General features: G+C 39.5%; 1 protein-coding gene across 1 annotated transcript in view; it reads left to right on the top strand.

The window, feature by feature from the left end:
• SORCS3 (sortilin related VPS10 domain containing receptor 3) overlaps window positions 1–17999 on the top strand; it is a 594679-nt gene that overhangs the window by 533136 nt on the left and 43544 nt on the right. Inside the window, exons 15-16 of the mRNA XM_019459374.2 lie at window positions 11415–11532; window positions 12554–12687. Coding sequence (XP_019314919.2) covers window positions 11415–11532; window positions 12554–12687 — 252 coding nt within the window. The remainder of the gene's footprint in view (window positions 1–11414; window positions 11533–12553; window positions 12688–17999) is intronic.

Consider the following 17999-nt stretch of genomic DNA (forward strand, 5'->3'; position numbering starts at 1 on the left):
AGTTTATACAAAACACTATATATGACACATTTAAACCTCAGCACTCAGTTAGGTACTGTTATTATCCTCATTTTGCACATGAGAAAACGGAAGTCTAATTAATGTGTGTAAAGACTTTCATTGGGTCTGGGATTGGCACTCACAGCTTGCCCTATCTGATAATAACACCTGTGTGTTTAACTAGTTCATTCTGCTGGCTCTCAGACAATAAATATATGACAAGGATGGCTTGTCATAAGTTGCAAACTTTTAAGAGTTTAAGATCTAGCAAGGAGGATAACATATTTATGTACATAGTGTATTAATTTTGATACCTTCTGGAAGTACTAAGGGTAATACCCAAAGTACAGAAAAAATGCTACAAAAATTCAGAGGAAAGATATTTTTTTTCTTCTTAAGGAAAGGAGTGGAAGAGGAGGAAATATCAAGGAAAACATAATAGAAAAGTTAGCATTTGAATTAAACCTAATAGAATAATCTATCAAGAAGATAGAATAATCTCAAAATCTGTAGTGTTATGATTACATAATTCAAAAATGTACAAAAAACTCAAGGAGAAATGGAATATTTGCAGTATCATAGGAAATATTTTAATAATTTTCACATGGAAATCAATAGAACAAGGAGTCAAACAAGGAGTCAAATCAAGGAGTATGATTTTGGTGTGAATACTATTAGTAAGTTTTATTTAAAAGACCTGTATACAACTTCTACTCAACAAATAGAGAATATATATTTTTTAAGCAAACATTTATTTTTTTTTAAATTGACCATACACTGGGCCCCATGGAAATTATGGACTAATTCCAAAGACCTGATATAATTGAGGTCATATTCTCTCTAAATGTTATAATTAGATCAAAATATTAAAATAGAATTATGATAAAGAAAATAAAGGAAAAGACATCTATGTTTGGAAACAAAAGCCTGGGTCATTTGGGGGTAGTTTTGTTTTTTAAAGAAGAAATCTAAACAGCCACTATGAAATATTTAGATTTGAAAAACTATCCCTCCTTTCCTTTCACTCCAATGCATTATTTCCCATCACCCCCTCTACTGTTTGACTTGAGACCTGCAGCATGAGTGGGAATTGGACAAAATCAGATGTGGGGAATAGCATCCCCAAGCAGAGGAAAATCAGGCACTAGGAAATCATGCTGCTTTTGGTGGAATGAACAGAATTATGCTTGAGCGCAAGTAACATGGAGGAGAGCAGGAGATAATATTACAAAGATAGATGGAGGCTACTGTAGGGTGGCTTTTAAATCAAATTCAAAGGTATTATCCTGATAGTCATGACTAGAGCTTATGAAAGTTCAAGGACAAGAATAGGTACCTTGGGAGTTTTTTACAAAGAGTTTGAAATTGCAGAAATAAATACAATTGCCAAGGTCAAGTGTAAGAACCAAGAAGACGAAGACTTAAGTTACCACAGTCAGAAATGAGGGGAAGAAGAGATAGGTGAGAAGTACACTAACAGAAGTACCAGTAAGGAAAGGAGAATATGGTGTCACTGAAGCAGAAAGCTAGAGAAACTGAGGAAAAGCCTCTGTTTCTGGGGGAGAAGATCAGCATCTGCTCATACAGGATGTCAAAAGCTTAGAAGAGGGGAGAGATCCCTTACACTTGCAATATCTAAGGAATGTTTCTAAGAGGAGGTGACATTTCAGTGGGGGCTTAGAATGGGATTGGGGCAGGCAGAGAAGGAAGGAGCAAATAGCATGGCAAAAAAAGGTGTTGAATTAGTAAAATGTGTGTGTGTGTGTGTGTGTGTGTGTGTGTGTATGAACATGCACATGCACCACCAGGGACTCTGCTAAGTGTTCCACAGCAATTACCGTCAGCATATCTATATAATGCACATGTATGCAAGCATCTGTGTAGAGTAGGCATTTGTGGAAAATAAAGTAGACTAGTTTGGTTGGAACAGAGGGAAGAAGGAAGAACAGTTTGGAAAAGAATTATGAGGTCCAGATTTGGGATAGAATGCTAGTTCTAGGAATGTGATCTCTATTTTATTCTGTAACTAGTTTCTGAGCAGCCCTGTAGTGTCTTTGGAATCATGCTCAAAGACAACTCTCTGGAAGCTGGTGGAAAATTGGTTTCATGAATATGGATATATGGTATAAACAAGTGAAACCAGTGAGGAGGCAGTAAGTACGAGAGCCTGGATTACATTCTTCAGCAGGAAGATGAGCATCCAGTAAGAGTTGGCTTCACATGGATGCCAACTTGAATCCTAGCTCAACCTTGATCTTGAAAATGAACCTAGTGCCTCAGTTTCTTTACATGAAATGACTATACCCATGATTCTCAGGGAATGTGTGTGGGGTTCCAGATTATAAAAACCGTGAAGCATTTAGCAGAGTCCCTGGAAAATGATAAGCATGCTGTAAAATATAACCATCAGTGGTAGCCATTGTTGTTATCAGGGTATGGAAATGGGATTCCCATTGAGTTGGTGAATATGAGAGATTATTTAGAAGTGCAATGAAAAGGAATGAGTGTCAGGCAGGAGATTAAGAGAGAGGACCAAGTCGAGGACTGAGTTTCTGCTGACACACAGGTTTCTAGCCTAATGAGTGAGAACTTGGCTAGGTCAGCCACAGAGAGAGGAGAGTCAGGAAGGACCTGTCAAGTCATCTTTGGCCTTCTTCTCTTAAAATTTTCCTCAGGCAGATATAAATGGGGGAATTAGTGGTTAGAAGAGCTCGAGATGCAGGTGTAAGAGTCCCTGAGGAAGATAAGGGAAAGGGCAGGTTCTGGGGCAGGTCGATGACAACACTGTATCATCTTACTTGAGTTCAATCAGATGTTCTTTCAAAAATCAGTCCACAGTAAAGTCTTAATCGGACCACCCCAAGCATCATTTGTTCTTTCTTTTGCACATTTCTAGTGCCTTTCTTTCTAATATTGAATCCTTGTCCTTTTCCTCTCTGAAGGACTGTGATCAACCACTCTCTCCTAGAATCTTCGCTCAGCTTTTACAACTGTGTATAAAGGTTGGTATAATTGGAGGTCAGGAAAAAGAACTATGCAGGGAAGAATCAGGTGACCCAGAATTGCTCTCCTGTAAAGAGAAAAACATCTTCACAGAGCCTGCTTCTCTAATTACATTTAGTGTGGCATTGTTTCCACCTAAATTATAGCAATTAAATAACCAGATCCCCTTTGAAATCATTTAATTAATGAGTAGCTAAACCTTTATGTGTATGGAATTCTAATGAAGTTTCTTTTTATTTTTGAGAACCACTTCTGTCCCTCAGATTAATCACTCCCCTCCCCAGAAGTCTCACTCAAGTCTGGATGGTAGGTAAGAGAAGGTATGTTAGGGTCCCAGAAAATCATTTGTTTGTGGAAGTCCAGGATAACAAAGGACAGAGAAGCTGCTGCTATTTCTCTCTCAAGATTGTTTTTGTCTTTCTAAACCCCAAAGGACACACAGATCAACCATGTTCTTTGGCCCAGAAATAAGGGCAGATAAAGCTATTAGTCCAATTTTGAAGAAGTGAATGACTTTGATGGATTAATTCTATCCATTAATCAACTCAGAACTGTTTAATGAGCATCTGTTTTATGGAAGAAGTGCCAGTGGAGATAAAGACGAATGACTCTAAAAGATAAATCTTTTGTGTATGGGGTCACCAGGAGATAGATGGCTTGTACACCTGGAGGTAGGCATAAGGATTGAAAGAAAATAAACTCTTGGAAATTATCTTAGAAGGGCCACATTCCACCTAGACTGTTTCTGCATTCCAACCTTTGAGTATATGTGTCACTGATTAAAGTCATCTTGTATAAGGAAGCTGCTGGTTTAAAAGATGAAGTTATTTGCTCAAGGTTATTTAGTTAATTTAGTGGCAGACCAGGAATAGGGAAAGATATTTTCTATTTCTTTGCCTCATACTCTTGTCACCATGACTAAACCATCTGCGTGTTAAAAATCAAGCAACAGGAGGAGCACATGAGGGCACTCTCTGACCAGAGTCCCATTAGTAGTCTAGACATTTGATACCAGAGGAGTTTAAAAAAAGGAAGAGACAGTCTTTTAGGTTGATAGAGCCAAAAAAGAGGGTGAATCTTAAGCCAAAAACTCTTGTGAAAAGATCCAGATGACAAGGTAAAAAGAAAAACAGAAGTAATAAATTTTAATTGATTTTTCCTGAAAATCCATATAGTGAGGAATGGCTTAGAGAATTCATTAATTTTGCTTTGGTCAGGAGCAACTTCTTCGAGGGAACTAACGGGCAGGCTACCTGTTTCCAGTCATTTCTATTTATGTATGAGGTATCTACTTTCTCCAAGGCTCTGTATAAAATGTCACACACACACAGACACACACAAAAGGCAAAGCCCCGAATTTGAGGTTAGTATGTATCTTAAAAAGGGGATATTGAGCCAAACCTGTCAAAAGCTCTTGATGAGCAGGGACTTGGATGTGTATTTCTGGGGGTTCCAGCAATAGGAGTGATGGTGATGGTAATGAACATTTGTTCAGTGGAATTTTCAAGATTTTCACATCTTTATCTCACATGATAGGTTTTTTATATGTTGGCGAAAATACACTTTAAGTTAAGAAGTGGGGTTAGGAATACATTTCTGCAGCAGAGGGTCAAAATAGTTTACCTTGGTAATTGCAAGGACTACGGATGATAGAGGATTTGTGCATGCTAGAAATTATCTTTTTTTTTTTTTTTGCCAAAGACTTGAGATTGAAACCACACTCTAGAATTCCTCGTTCCTCAATAATCAATTAGTGTTTCTTTATCAAGCACCTACCATTGAAAGGCTTTATGGCATACAAAAAGTATAAAGAAGATGTGGTTTATGTACACAATGGAGTACTGCTCAGCAATGAGAAAGAATGAAATCCCACCATTTGCAACAATGAGGATGGAACTGGAGGGTATTATGCTAAGTGAAATAAGTCAGTCAGAGAAAGATAGATACCACATGTTTTCACTCCTATGTGGAACTTAAACTTAACAGAAGACCATAGAAAAAGGGAAGGGGAAAAATTGTTTCCGAGAGGGAGACAAACCCACAAGAGACTCTTAAATACAGAGAACAGACTGAGGGTTGATGGGGAGGGGGTGAAGGAGAGGAGAAATGGGTGATGGGAATTGAGGAGGGGACTTATTGGGATGAGCATTCGTTGTTGTATATAAGCGATGAACCGCATGAATCTACCCCTGAAACCAAGAGCACACTGTAGAAACTATGTTAGCTAACTTGACAATAAATTATCTTTAAAAAAAAAAAAAGAAAAAGAAGCATAAGAAGTGTTCCAAACCATAAGGAGCTTTCTAATTGGTTAACACAAACTTGACCAAAGGTAGGAAAATTACATTCTAGATAAGAGGTCTAGAGCTATGTTTCTTAAAGGATAGTCTTGGGACCAGCATCAGCATCATCTGTGGAGCTTTTAGAAATGCAAATAATCAGGGGCACCCAAGTGGCTCAGTCATTAGCACTCTTGATTTTGGCTCAGGTCATGATCCCATAGTCTCACAGTCTCGTGGTTGGTGAGACAGAGCCCCTCAGAGGACTCTGTGCTGACAGTACTGGAGCCCGCCTAGGATTCTCTCCTTCTCTCTCAGTCCCTCCCCAACTTGCACTAAGTGGCACCTACTCTCTCTCTCTCTGTCTCAAAATAAATAACTACACATTTAAAAAAGAAAAGAAAGAAATGCAATGAGGCACCCAAAACATACTAATAAGAAAGTAAGAGAATAAGACAATCTATATTTAACAAGCCCTCTGTGATTCTGATGGAGACAGTGGAGAACCTCTTGTCTAGAGATAATAGGACCATTTGAGCTTCTGAGGAAACAGTTCAATGTTGCTGGAACAGTCATAGAAGTCTTTCTGAAAGAAGTATCACCTGATTTTGGAATCACGTTATCCTTTTAGAGATATTCCATATCTTGGGTTCTTTCACCCTACCTCTCTTGGGTTTTCATATTAAGTTGATATATAAACCGCTTTGTTTCCCCCCAAATTTACCACAAATGGGATGAATATGCTGTGCCTACTTACTGGTGATGAGATCTGTAACTTTAGAGGAGCATTTCCAGTGAATAAGAAACTTTTATCTGGGAAATTAAGTTTTTTTTATTTGTTAATCAGAAGTAGTCTGGGTTTTCTCTATTCCTAATCTACCTTGTGGGTGATTATCATCCCAGATTAAGGTACATGGTTTCTCATGATGGTCATCCTGCTTTCTATGCTGGCTTCACACTTTTACAAATCCTATTGTGAATTTTAACATCTGTTCTAAGGGTAGTTAGGAAAAGGGATGAGAAATGCTTGAATTTAAATTAGTCCTTATTTTATCTCCTGCTAAGTTTGCTGCATTTCTGTCATTTCCTTGGCTTCCATGGGCTCCAATCAGAAGAACTGTGAATGAATGCAATATTGAATGGAATTAGGGAAGCCAGATACATCCAAGAGACCATTTCAGTCACTTATGTCCCATAGGCGGGGGCCCATATTGAACATTTTTCTTCCCAGAACCAATAATGGATAGAGAGATGGGGAGTACATTAATATCTGAAAGTTGCTAAGGGGTTTTAGTTAGGGTCCACTGATCTTAGTTGGGGTCCAATGAGAAAATGAGCAAAGATTATAGTCCTGATATTCAGTGTTTAAAATTTTGTATCTGGCAAACGTAAGTGATCACATGGGAGAGCAGACTAGCACACTCCCAAGTAAAAATATTTTTGTATCAATTTACAGTTTGAGGAAGGACCTGGGAAACACAGTGTAAAGACATCTGGGCTAGAAGCCAAAGAAATATAGATGAAAGGATATGCCTTGCAAGATTGCAGAAGACAGAGGCTGAATTAGTCCCCAAATCCTAACTTGGCACCTATTTTTGTGGTCAGTTCTGAAATGAGCTCTCTGAGACTGGAAACAGGTATCCCAGAGAGTTGGGAAGACCAACAACATGGACATCCTTAGAGGGTCAGGGTCAGTTAGGCTGGGCACTTGGGTGATGCTTGCATCCTCCTCCAAAGCAGCCCTGGGAGATGGTGAAGCCTGAGCTTGAGGTTCTGTGTTTACTAACTCTTGAGCATTCCTTTCCTTTGTGGGCAAGTTTATCTATTAGAAAGTTCTCTCATATTTTGTAAACTTTCACGTTTTTCTATCTTGTTAGTTTTTTTTATACTCACATGATCTCCCCAGAAGGCCTACTTTTTGGTTTCCCCTCCCCTGCCCTTCCTAAGTCATCTCCCGGTTAACCAGCCATAGTTTTTATAGCACTTCTTGGATAGATAGGTGAAAAGGTGATTTTAAGTTTATTTATTTTGATAGAGCCTGCACATGAGTGTGGGGGGGGGAGAGAGAGAGAGAGAGAGAGAGAGAGAGAGAGAGAGAGAGAGAGAGAGAGTCCAAAGCAGGTTCCACACCATCAGCACAGAGCCTGATGTGGGGCTCGAACTCATGAACGATGAAATCATGACCTGAGCTGAAATCAAGAGTTGGACACTTAACCAACTGAGCCACCCAGGCACCCCCAAAATTGGTCTTGAATCACATCACCATCTATATTAATTTCCTGTGGCTGCTATAAAAAATTGCTTCAAATTAGGGGGCCAAAAACCCAGAAATTAATTCTCTAACAGTTCTGGAGGCTAGAGTCCAAGATCAAAGTGGTTAATAGGGTAGCACTCCTTCTAGTGCATGGGGAAAGAATTCCTTCTATGCATATTACATCTTCTAGGGGTTCCAGGTGTTCCCTGGCATGTGGCCACATAGCTCCAGTCTTTGCCCTTTCTTCACATGGCCTCCTCCTCTCTGCAGGTTTCTCTTACAAGGATGCATGTCATTGCACTTAGGGCCCACCTTGATAATCTGGGATGTTTTCATCTCAAGATCTTTAATTTACTTATGTCTGCAAAGGTCCAGATAAGGTCACATTCACAGGTTACAGGGACTAGAACGTGCTCATGTCCCGTGGGGGAGTCACTATTCAATACAGTATGCTATCTTATGTAGTGTCTATTTCAATGGTCCTTAAGCTTTAGGAACTGTGAATCACTTCAAAAATATGATAAAATGTATGTAATTTCTCCATAATAAATACACATGTTCCAGTAAATGCATATTTTTATTTAAAATTTCTGGAGATTCACACTTTACTATGACCACCAAAACCCATACATGTATTCTAGTTTGAGACACTTAGTGTATATCTTTGAATGGTGACATCCAAAATTGGCTACCTTTTTCTTTGCGATCTAGTTAATGTAGAATAGGCCTGGATATTGCCTCTTTCATTCTTGATAATATACAGAATTCTTAATTAATGTGTTGTAGGATCATCTCAAGTATTTTTGGTTTCTCTGAAGTATTTACTTACATTAATCACATTGTGTATGAAAACTCTTAAGATGCCACATTATTATTATTTTTTTATTATTATTTATTATTATTATTATTATTATTATTATTATTATTATTATTATTTAACCTGAGCTGCATCAAGCATCATTTTCTTTATTCAATACTTATGTAGTTGCCAGGGAAGGACCTGACATATCTTTCTGTTACTTCACATTATTAGATTCAGCCTTTCCCTTCAGTCTGTCAAGACCTTTTTGGGTCCTGATTCTGCCATCAAGCATATTGACTGTTTCTTCCAGCTTTGTGTCATCAGAAAATGTGATTTGCAATGATGACCATTATTTTCATGTCTTCAAGTCATTAATAAAAATGATGAACAGGAAAGAGCAGACAGCAGAACCTTGCAGCTGACTACTCATGCCCTCCCCCCTCTTCGATTTTAATGCCTTAATTAGGTACTGTTCAGTCACATAATTTTACTGTCAGATGCCTTGCTCATACCCAGGTAAATCGTGTGCCTCATATTTCCCTCTTCTGTCTGTCCAGTAATCCTTCCATGGAAAGGAATGGCATTAATCAGACATGATGTATTTTATGATCCATGAAATAACTGTAAACTATTTGGAGTAGGTGGAAGTGTTTGGTTTAGCATCACTATTATTCTTCTACTCAGAGTATTCCAATCAGGGAAGACTAGAGGAGGTGATATTTGAATATGAAAAGATTTAGAAAGGTTGGATAGAGACAGAAGAAGACATTCATCATGGTCTTCTCACAGTGGTTTTTGTTTGTTTCTCCTGACAGTCTTTCAGTTTAACTCTTCTCTCTTCAAATAAGTAGAAACTTTTAAGACATAACTGCTTTGTTAGAGATTTTAAATGGACTGACTAGTGAACTCTCCATGAAATGAATCAGGACTAGAAGGTGAAAGTACCTCACTGGTGACCTGGCATGGACGTATGGGATTTGGAGACCAATGAATATAGCAAAAATGCAAGAGATCAGAGTAAGCCTAGGGGAGGGATGCTTACATTCACTCTGCTTCACACGGTATTGACCACACAACCCAAGATATTCTAGCCCCATGGCTTCTGCTACTCAGTGCTGAGCTAAGATTCTTATAAAGATCATACGTTTTTAGTTTTGTTCTTTTAGTATAGTTGGCACACAATGGTACATTAGTGTCAGGTGTACAATATAGTGATTCAGCATCTCCATATGTTATGCTACACTCACTACAAGTGCAACTACCACCTGTAACCATACAAAATGATTACAGTATCATCAACTGTATTTCCTATGCAGTGCCTGTTATCCCTATGACTTATTCACCTCAAAGTCTGTTTTTTTAATTTTATATGTTTTTATTTATTTATTTATTTGTTTGTTTTGAGAGGGAGGGAAGGGGGAAGAGAGAGAGAGAGTGAGAATGAGTGGGGGAGGGGTAGACAGAGAGGGGGAGAGAGAGGATCCCAAGCAGGCTCCTTACTGTCAGTGTAGAGTCCGACACAGGGCTTTAATTCACAAATCACGAGATCACGGCCGGAGCTAAAATCAAGAATTGGCCACTTAACCAACTGAGCCACCCAGGCACCCCAAAGTCTGTTTGATCTTTTAGACAAGACCATAAAAAGTTGTATTTAACTTTAAAATTTTTTTTTAACGTTTATTTATTTTTGAGACAGAGAGAGACAGAGCATGAATGGGGGAGGGTCAGAGAGAGGGAGACACAGAATCTGAAACAGGCTCCAGGCTCTGAGCTGTCAGCACAGAGCCCAACGTGGGGCTCGAACTCACGGACCGTGAGATCATGACCTGAGCCGAAGTCGGCCGCCCAACCGACTGAGCCACCCAGGCGCCCATGTATTTAACTTTTAAATTGATAGAACATTAAAAGGCATTTCTCAAGGTGTAATATGTAAGTTGTACGATCTACAAAACAGTCCTATTTATTCATCCATTTCACAATTTTAGTCAACTTCCACCCCTCGCAAAGCATCTTCATCCTTCAGAAAGAAGAAGGGACTGTCCCTTGAGGAGTAGTCTCTTAGGTGTCACCACAAGAACATATGACTGGAAGGAGATGAGAATCCGGGGATGATAAAATGATTAAATCTTGCTGAAATGGAATCCATCCAATGCCTTGAAAGACTTCAGTTGGTTTAGGTTCCCAGAGTGATTGGTCTCCTCTTTATAGCACTATGATAGATATCTTGCATTGTAATTATAAGACATGCCACCCAAGTAGAGTATGGGTGATCAGTATTTTTTTCCATTTTTCTAGAAACCATTGGTCATTCATATGTATAGGGCCATCAACTACTGGGCTTTGAAAAGGTCAGTATTGATTATCTAAGTCACATAGATGGTGTGTTTCTTTACTATACATAAATATGAGTTCCTTTTATGGGGCTACTGTGATTTTTCAGGGAAGGGAAAGGAGGGTGTTATTCATGTGAATTAAACAATAGGAATTTCAACTAAAGCATACTTAGATTCTGTCAGAATTTTGGAACTGGCAGCCACACTTCAGATTAGCTAATTTGCCCCCATTCCCACCATACACATACACATTTACTTTACAGATGAGGAAACTGAGTCCCTGTCAGTAGACATCAGTAGATAAAATACCTGTGCTTGCATTAAGGAGAAACAAGAAGGCTACATGTCAAAATATCAACAACAGTTCTACCTGTTGAGTGTAAGATTTTGAACTATTGGGTGATTTTTTTCTTTCTTCATATCTTTCTGTGTAAGGTTTTGAACTATTGGGTGATGTTTTTCTTCATATCTTCCTGTGTTCTCATTGCTTACTATAAAGTACATATATTACTTTTCCAATTAAAAAGTGGTTAGTTTTAAACCCACTATGAATACCATGCCAGTTGGCTAGAGTTGTGTAAATGGTGGACTTTCTCCTTGGTGACCTTCCAAAACCTCAATTTGGAAGAACCTGTTGAGTCCAGGCCGCAATTTAGTCCTCTCGCCCTCCAGTCTTTGTGTATTAGTGACTGACTAGTGGGACCTCTCTGTTTGTCTCTCCCCTGCCTCCCCTAAACACTTAGAGTTTTCGGCCACTTCAGCCTCCGTTCTGAATGGCAGTTGGTGAAAGTGGACTACAAATCTATCTTCAGCCGACGCTGCACCAAGGAAGACTATCAGACCTGGCACCTGCTCAATCAGGTATACCATGTGGTAGGGGCATACTGGCTTCTAGGAAGAGGAACTACCACAAGGCCTGTTTGGTCATCTCTGGGCCTTCCTATTTGGAGGAAGAAGGTAGTGGGGCATCTGAAGATAGTGATGGATTTGGGGGAAGGGTTGGAGTCCACACACACAGGTCAAGCATGCAAAGATGGTATTTAAAGACCATTTTTCACCCTGTGATCCTGATCAACCCGTTGAGATGATTGAATAGTCGAGGGGTGAGGGGGGCAAGTATTACCTCGGGCTTTTGCTCTATCTGTGGAGAAATAAACCCAGACAGCCAGGAGGACTTTCAGTGGTTTCATCATCTCACCTGTTAGTGGGGAGGGTGAGAATATTTGTCAGGCCAGCCTGCAGTGAGATCCCCAAGAGCCCTGGAAACAGGGCCACAGATAAAGGGTGAGGGATTGGGGTGAGTGCCTCTAGAAATGGTAGATATTTGTTGCTTTGCAGCATAGGTAAGACTTCTGCATTCTTGAGAACCATTGCGATCATGTGATTTATACCAGTTTCTCCGCTTTTCTTTGCCCTTGACTGGAAATAAGGACTTGGGCATGATTATTTATCATAGAGAGAGAACTTTTCAGGCCAACTTCAGTTTTACTCTGAAGATGATATGAAAAATATGCCAGAATTGGATTCTTTTCCACCACAATTTCTGTTGAAGTCATTTGGGCAATTTGTAAGTCTGTGACAATGACTTGGAATTTTTGCCTTCTCTCCAGAGGTGGAAGAGAAACAAGATGAAGTAGACATCATTGGCTAAGTTGGGTGGGAGGTAGTGATGAGCCAGCACCTCCTCCATGGTGTTCCTCTTATGTGGTAGTAAAAGACTGGCCCTTTTTCCCTTGAGACTCCTGAATGGTTACTAGGGATGAGATTGGTAGACAGAGTGACCAAAAGAGAATGGAAAGGCCAGCGCTTCCTATAGAGAAGCTGGTTTATTTCACCTTCTTTGTGTTTTTCTTCCTTTCTCACCGTGGACTTTCTTTCTAAGGGGGAGCCTTGCGTCATGGGAGAAAGAAAAATATTCAAGAAACGCAAGCCAGGAGCTCAGTGTGCCCTGGGTCGAGATTCCTCAGGGACAGTGGTTTCAGAGCCCTGTGTCTGTGCTGACTGGGACTTTGAATGGTGAGTCCCATGGCATCTCATTGTCAGTTTCAACCAGACATTTACTTGTTGGGGGGTGAGGATGAAGATCGAGCTGGGGAAAGGGGAGTCATGACCCACAGGTGGGAGGTGTGTTTGCTGGCCTATGGGCCTGACTGTTTCAGTTCCTGGGCCCGAGGGTAACCCTGTACCCCTGGAGGGAGGACAGGAGGAGATATTTTCACAGGGGAGGTCACTGTTCTGTCAGAGCAATATGTCTGAGGAAACTTGTCATCTTCAGTTAGCATCCCTGGGCAAGTACCAGAGAGGTTGGTCTGAGCAGTGACAAAGCTCAGAGAGCTACCACCTTGGACAGCTACCTCCAGATACATTAGCTCAAACTGTGATCTTCCATGTGTACTCTCTCCTTTCATCATTTTTTTTCTCCCTCTAATGACAACTACAAAGAACAACTTTAAGTCTCACCTATTAGCCAATAATCCACAAATTTCCAATATATACCTCCAGCTCTGGCCTCACTGTCCTCTAGGATGGAGACATGTGTGTCCATGTACATACTCAGCCTCTATCTCCCCTTGAATTGCTAGTAGGGATTTCAGACCCAATGTGGCCAAAGTGGAGCTCTTCCTGAATCTTCTACTTTAGAAAGCAATTTTTTCAGCTCTTCTTGAACCCCTCTTCCCAGACCAGTTTTTCCAAACTCAATAAAAAATATAGTTGCTTAAGTCAAAATCTCAGGAGAGCTTGATTTTCCCTTCCCCTTCCTCTTCCCCTAAGGCCCAGGCCATCTGCAAGTCCTTGTGAGTCTTCACCTCCAGAACACATTCTAACCCAAAGTACCTCTGCCCATGTTGACCACAACTTGGATCACTCCCGCAACCTACAAACTCTCTCTGCCTCCACCCTTGTTGCCCTAAAACCTATCCTCCTGACAGCAACCAAAATGAGATTGTGAAAACCCAAATCATATATTACTATTCCTATGCTTAAAACACTCCAGTAGCTTCCTCTCTCCCACAAAATACAATGCAGTCTTCCTTCCTTGGCTTATTCTACTCTACACGATTTGGCCTGCTACCATTGTGCCCTAATTTCCTACCATTCTGCCCTCATTCCCTGTTTTGCAGCCACACTACCGTCTCCTTTCTGTACCTTAATTAATCTAGGCTTACGCCTATCAAAGACAATAGCAAGTGCAGAATTTCTTCCAAATCTCAGCATGGCTGGAACCTCTGGATGAGTCATATCTCAGCAAAAACATCAGCTTTTCAGAAATGCTTTCTGAGGCCACCTGATCTCTCCTACACCGTGACACTCTGACACCCTAGTTCATTGTCTTAGTATTAGTCACCACGTGGAGTGATCATGTTTTCTGATTGCTTTATTATTGTCTGTCCTTCCCCAGTAGACTGCTATGAGGGCAGGAATTTTAGACTTTCTTCAGTGCCTATCCCATAGTAAGAATTAAGCGGTTGCACCATATTCCCTGAACATTGTCCCTTTTAGGAGAGTCAAAAAAGTATTTCAATTCTGGGGATGGGGGATCCTGCTAGTGATCCCACACTGATCCCTATTAGATGAATTCCTCCTTCTCAGGACAGTCAAAAGGTGAAGTTCAATTTAGATATTTTCATAACCCATTCCAGGTTAAAAGACAAAGCTAAGGGCTCAGGCATCACCCTCTAAACTTGGCAGGACAGCAGCAGAGTTGCATTTGGGCTTTTCTGGTGTCGAATAACAGAAGTAAATCCATATGGATGCAGAACAGCTGCCCCTCCCCAGCAACCTCATTCAGCCTCATTTCTTCCTCTTCCTGAAGCTTGCTTTGTGCTGGAACCCATGTTTTGTTCCCCCCTTTCTGCTAGCACTATCACTGGTAACTGCAAACCAGCTAGATGGCTATGACTGCTCCCTAGCTACTCTGCATCCCTGAACACATGCCTTGGAAAGCTTGACCTCAGTGAGAATCATTAAAATGGGATATGCTGAATGGAATTTAATTTGAATGTCAGGGTCCTACCTGTGGCACTTCTGACCCTTTGGAAACAGAGGATATTTTCACACTTGGGAAGAATAATTTTCAATTATTAACCACAACCCAGAAAAATTGTCATAGACCCCTCAGCATTATGCTGCGTGACATATTGATGTCAGCTTGAATATTCTGAATATGAATTTCAGTCTTCCTTGGGTCCCTCTGAAGACTGACTCCATGGAGGCACACTGCCCTTGCATGTCATACTATTCTCTCCTGTGTCTCTCTGAGCTGTAATAGACCCTTGTCTGCTATTGGGAAACCTCACAATGGAGAAAGAAGAAGAATTATGGCATAAATATTTTTCTTTCAGTAATTCCACTAACATTTACTAGTCTGGAAATAAAAAATCTCAGCTCTGATATTCACAGATTTTGACCTTGGGAAATTTTCTTAATCTCTATGATTTAACCTTCTCGGCAGTAAAATACAGATAATATAACATGTATCTCATTGGTTGCTAGAGAGGAATAAATGAATTAATCTACATCATTAATGTAGGTGAGGCATTCATCCTAGTGGTGTAGGCATCCATATGGTAGCTATTGCTGCTGCTGTTGTTAATCTTGTACCCCACAGTTAAGTAGTCCCCATGGTATTTTTAGCAAGTAAACCAGAGCTTATACATCCAAATGAGCCCTGTCTACAAAGTCATACCTTTGGGTGTTTTTCGTTCATTTATTGTAGGTGGTACTGCTTAAAATATTTCTGAGCTTTTCTTTGGGAACTGCTATCAGAATCCATCTGTAAGTGAAGCAGTGCAAAAAAAAAAAAAAAAAAAGAAATAAATTAAAAAAGAAAAAAGCCTTTGCAAGGTGTCCTTTGGTTCTTGCACTTGAATTTACAGAGGTACCACCCGGACCCAATGCTCTGTAACATCAGCATTGTTACTATGACTTTTTAATGAGATGAAAACAAGCATGTGGAACGTAAGCTACTTGACTAAGGTCACATAACAGAGAAATTTGGAGCTCAAATACAAGTCTAGTTAAATCCTATGTTCTTCTCTGTATCATGCTATTTCTCAAGAAATCAAACAAGTCTTATTAGATTCACTTTATGTTTCAAAAGAAACAGGTCCCCAAGTTTAGTTATTCTAAAATTAAAACATCCTCAAATAACGTGGGTGAACTGCTGTTGATATTTTTTTATTTAGAATGTTCCGTTAACTCTAACAAAATTCCAGATGATGTAGTTTTGACCATTGGTACTCGAATTGTAATAGGTGTATGGTGTTCAAGAGGACCTTATAGAATTTTGGGGAATATGGTATTTGAAGCATTATGTGATTATATTTTAGACCCAATTGTATCTCAAATTAGAAATAATACAGAAGACAGTATGGATGTTCCTCAAATAATTAAAAATAGAGTTACCAAATGATTGAGTGATTGAGTAATTTCACTACTGGGTAATTTACCTGAAGAAAACAGAAACACTAATTTGAAAATACGTATGCACTCCTATATTTATTGCAGCATTATTTTATTTTATTTTATTTTATTTTATTTTTATAATTTTTGTAATGTTTATTTTTGAGAGGGAGGGAGGAAGGGGAGCAGGACAGAGAAAGGGGGACAGAGGACACATAGCAGACTCTATGCTAATAGCAGATAGCCCGATGCAGGGCTCGAACTTGCAAACTGTGATACCGTGACCTGAGCCAAAGTCGGGCTCTTAACTGACGGAGCCACCCAGGTGCCCCAATTGCAGCATTTTAAATAGCCAAGATATGGAAGCAACGCAAATGTGTCCATTGATAGTTGAATGAATAAAGATGTGGTGTGTGTGTGTGTGTGTGTGCGTGTGCATGCACACACACACAGTGGAATATTACTCAGCCATAAAAAAGGATGAAATCTTGCCTTTTACAACACCATGGATGACCTAGAGGGTGTAATGCTAATTTAAATAAGTGAGTCAGAGAAAGACAAATACCATATGATTTCACTAATTTGTAGAATTTAAAAAAGAAAGAAACAAAAACACAAAAAATAACAGATTCTTAAATATGGAGAAAATAAGAGGGAAGCTGGGTGGTGAGGAGGATGAGTAAACTAGATAAAGGGAATTAAGAGCACTTGTATCTTGATAAATGCTGAGAAATGTGTGGAATTGTTGAATCATTTTATTGTACACCTAAAATTTATATAACAAAAAAAGCTGATTATACTTTAATAATAATTTAAAAACGAACCACTTGAGTCAGAGATAGGATAAGCAAACAAACACCCAGGACTTGAGGCTGGGTTAGTGGTCAGAATCTGAGAACAAAAGCAAAAAAAAAAAAATCGTGTGGCCTAAAAATATTTTTGCACTACTTTTGAGTAGAGAAGAAAGTTTTATTTCTGAAATTTCTGTTGTTTTTCTACAATATTTTATATAAACAACTACTGAGTATTTAAAATTGTTTTGTTTTAAGTGATCTTCAGTAAGCATAGGTATTGATTTAAAAATATATTTTTTTCCATCAAATACAGTTGTTTGTCTTCAGTGCTGGAAATCAGTGCATGGCAGGAGTTTCATAGCCCTATCTCCTCAATGGTCCTTCCTACCAGGAAGCGTTATTAGCTAAAGAATCTGAAAAGCCCAGCTCAGTTAGTATAAGTAATTATTATGTGCATTCTACCTAGTTGTTTGCCTAAGCCAAATCAGGTCATGTTCATCTGATTGGTTCAAGCAACTTTTAAGTGTCAGAGACAGCAGGGAGAGGGTATAACCTAGTTTTAATCAGATTAGTGTGTGTGTGTGGGGGGGGGGGGGGTTGTTTATGGGCTGGGGAGGATGCATTAAACGTCTTGATTTTGGTGGAAAAGTTTAGGAGTATAGCCTAGATCCACAAAGGGAGAGTATTTTCAACCTATATCTTTTCTTTGTTTGAAGAGGGAAGCTTTTACAGATTCTCAGAAGCATTTATTTGTAGAATAATATTCACCCTTTCCTCAGGAGTACATGTCAGTATTAAGCATGAATTTTGCATAAATATTGATGTTTCTACTTAGTTAGCCTCATGCTTATTCTAGAGAGCCACTTCCATTGTGGCACTGGTGAAGGGCCAGACATGAATCATCCCTGTGAATTAAGTTTGTCAAGGGCTAGTGAGTAGTCAGAAAAGGGAGTATAAGGGCCTTCTTTGAAGTCAAATGAGGCTTCTAGGAAGGAGTGGCCCTCTGAGAGATGCAATTACCTTTGTCCAAGGAGAACCAGGTTGAACCAGGAATTATGTTTAATCATTCTCTTTTCTTATTCACCCAACCACTTACTCAGCAATAACTTTTGCTGAGCACCTACTACTCAC

Source organism: Panthera pardus, unplaced genomic scaffold (assembly GCF_024362965.1).
Source record: "Panthera pardus isolate Hobbes unplaced genomic scaffold, ASM2436296v1 HiC_scaffold_22, whole genome shotgun sequence".
NCBI classification, from domain to species: Eukaryota; Metazoa; Chordata; class Mammalia; order Carnivora; family Felidae; genus Panthera; species Panthera pardus.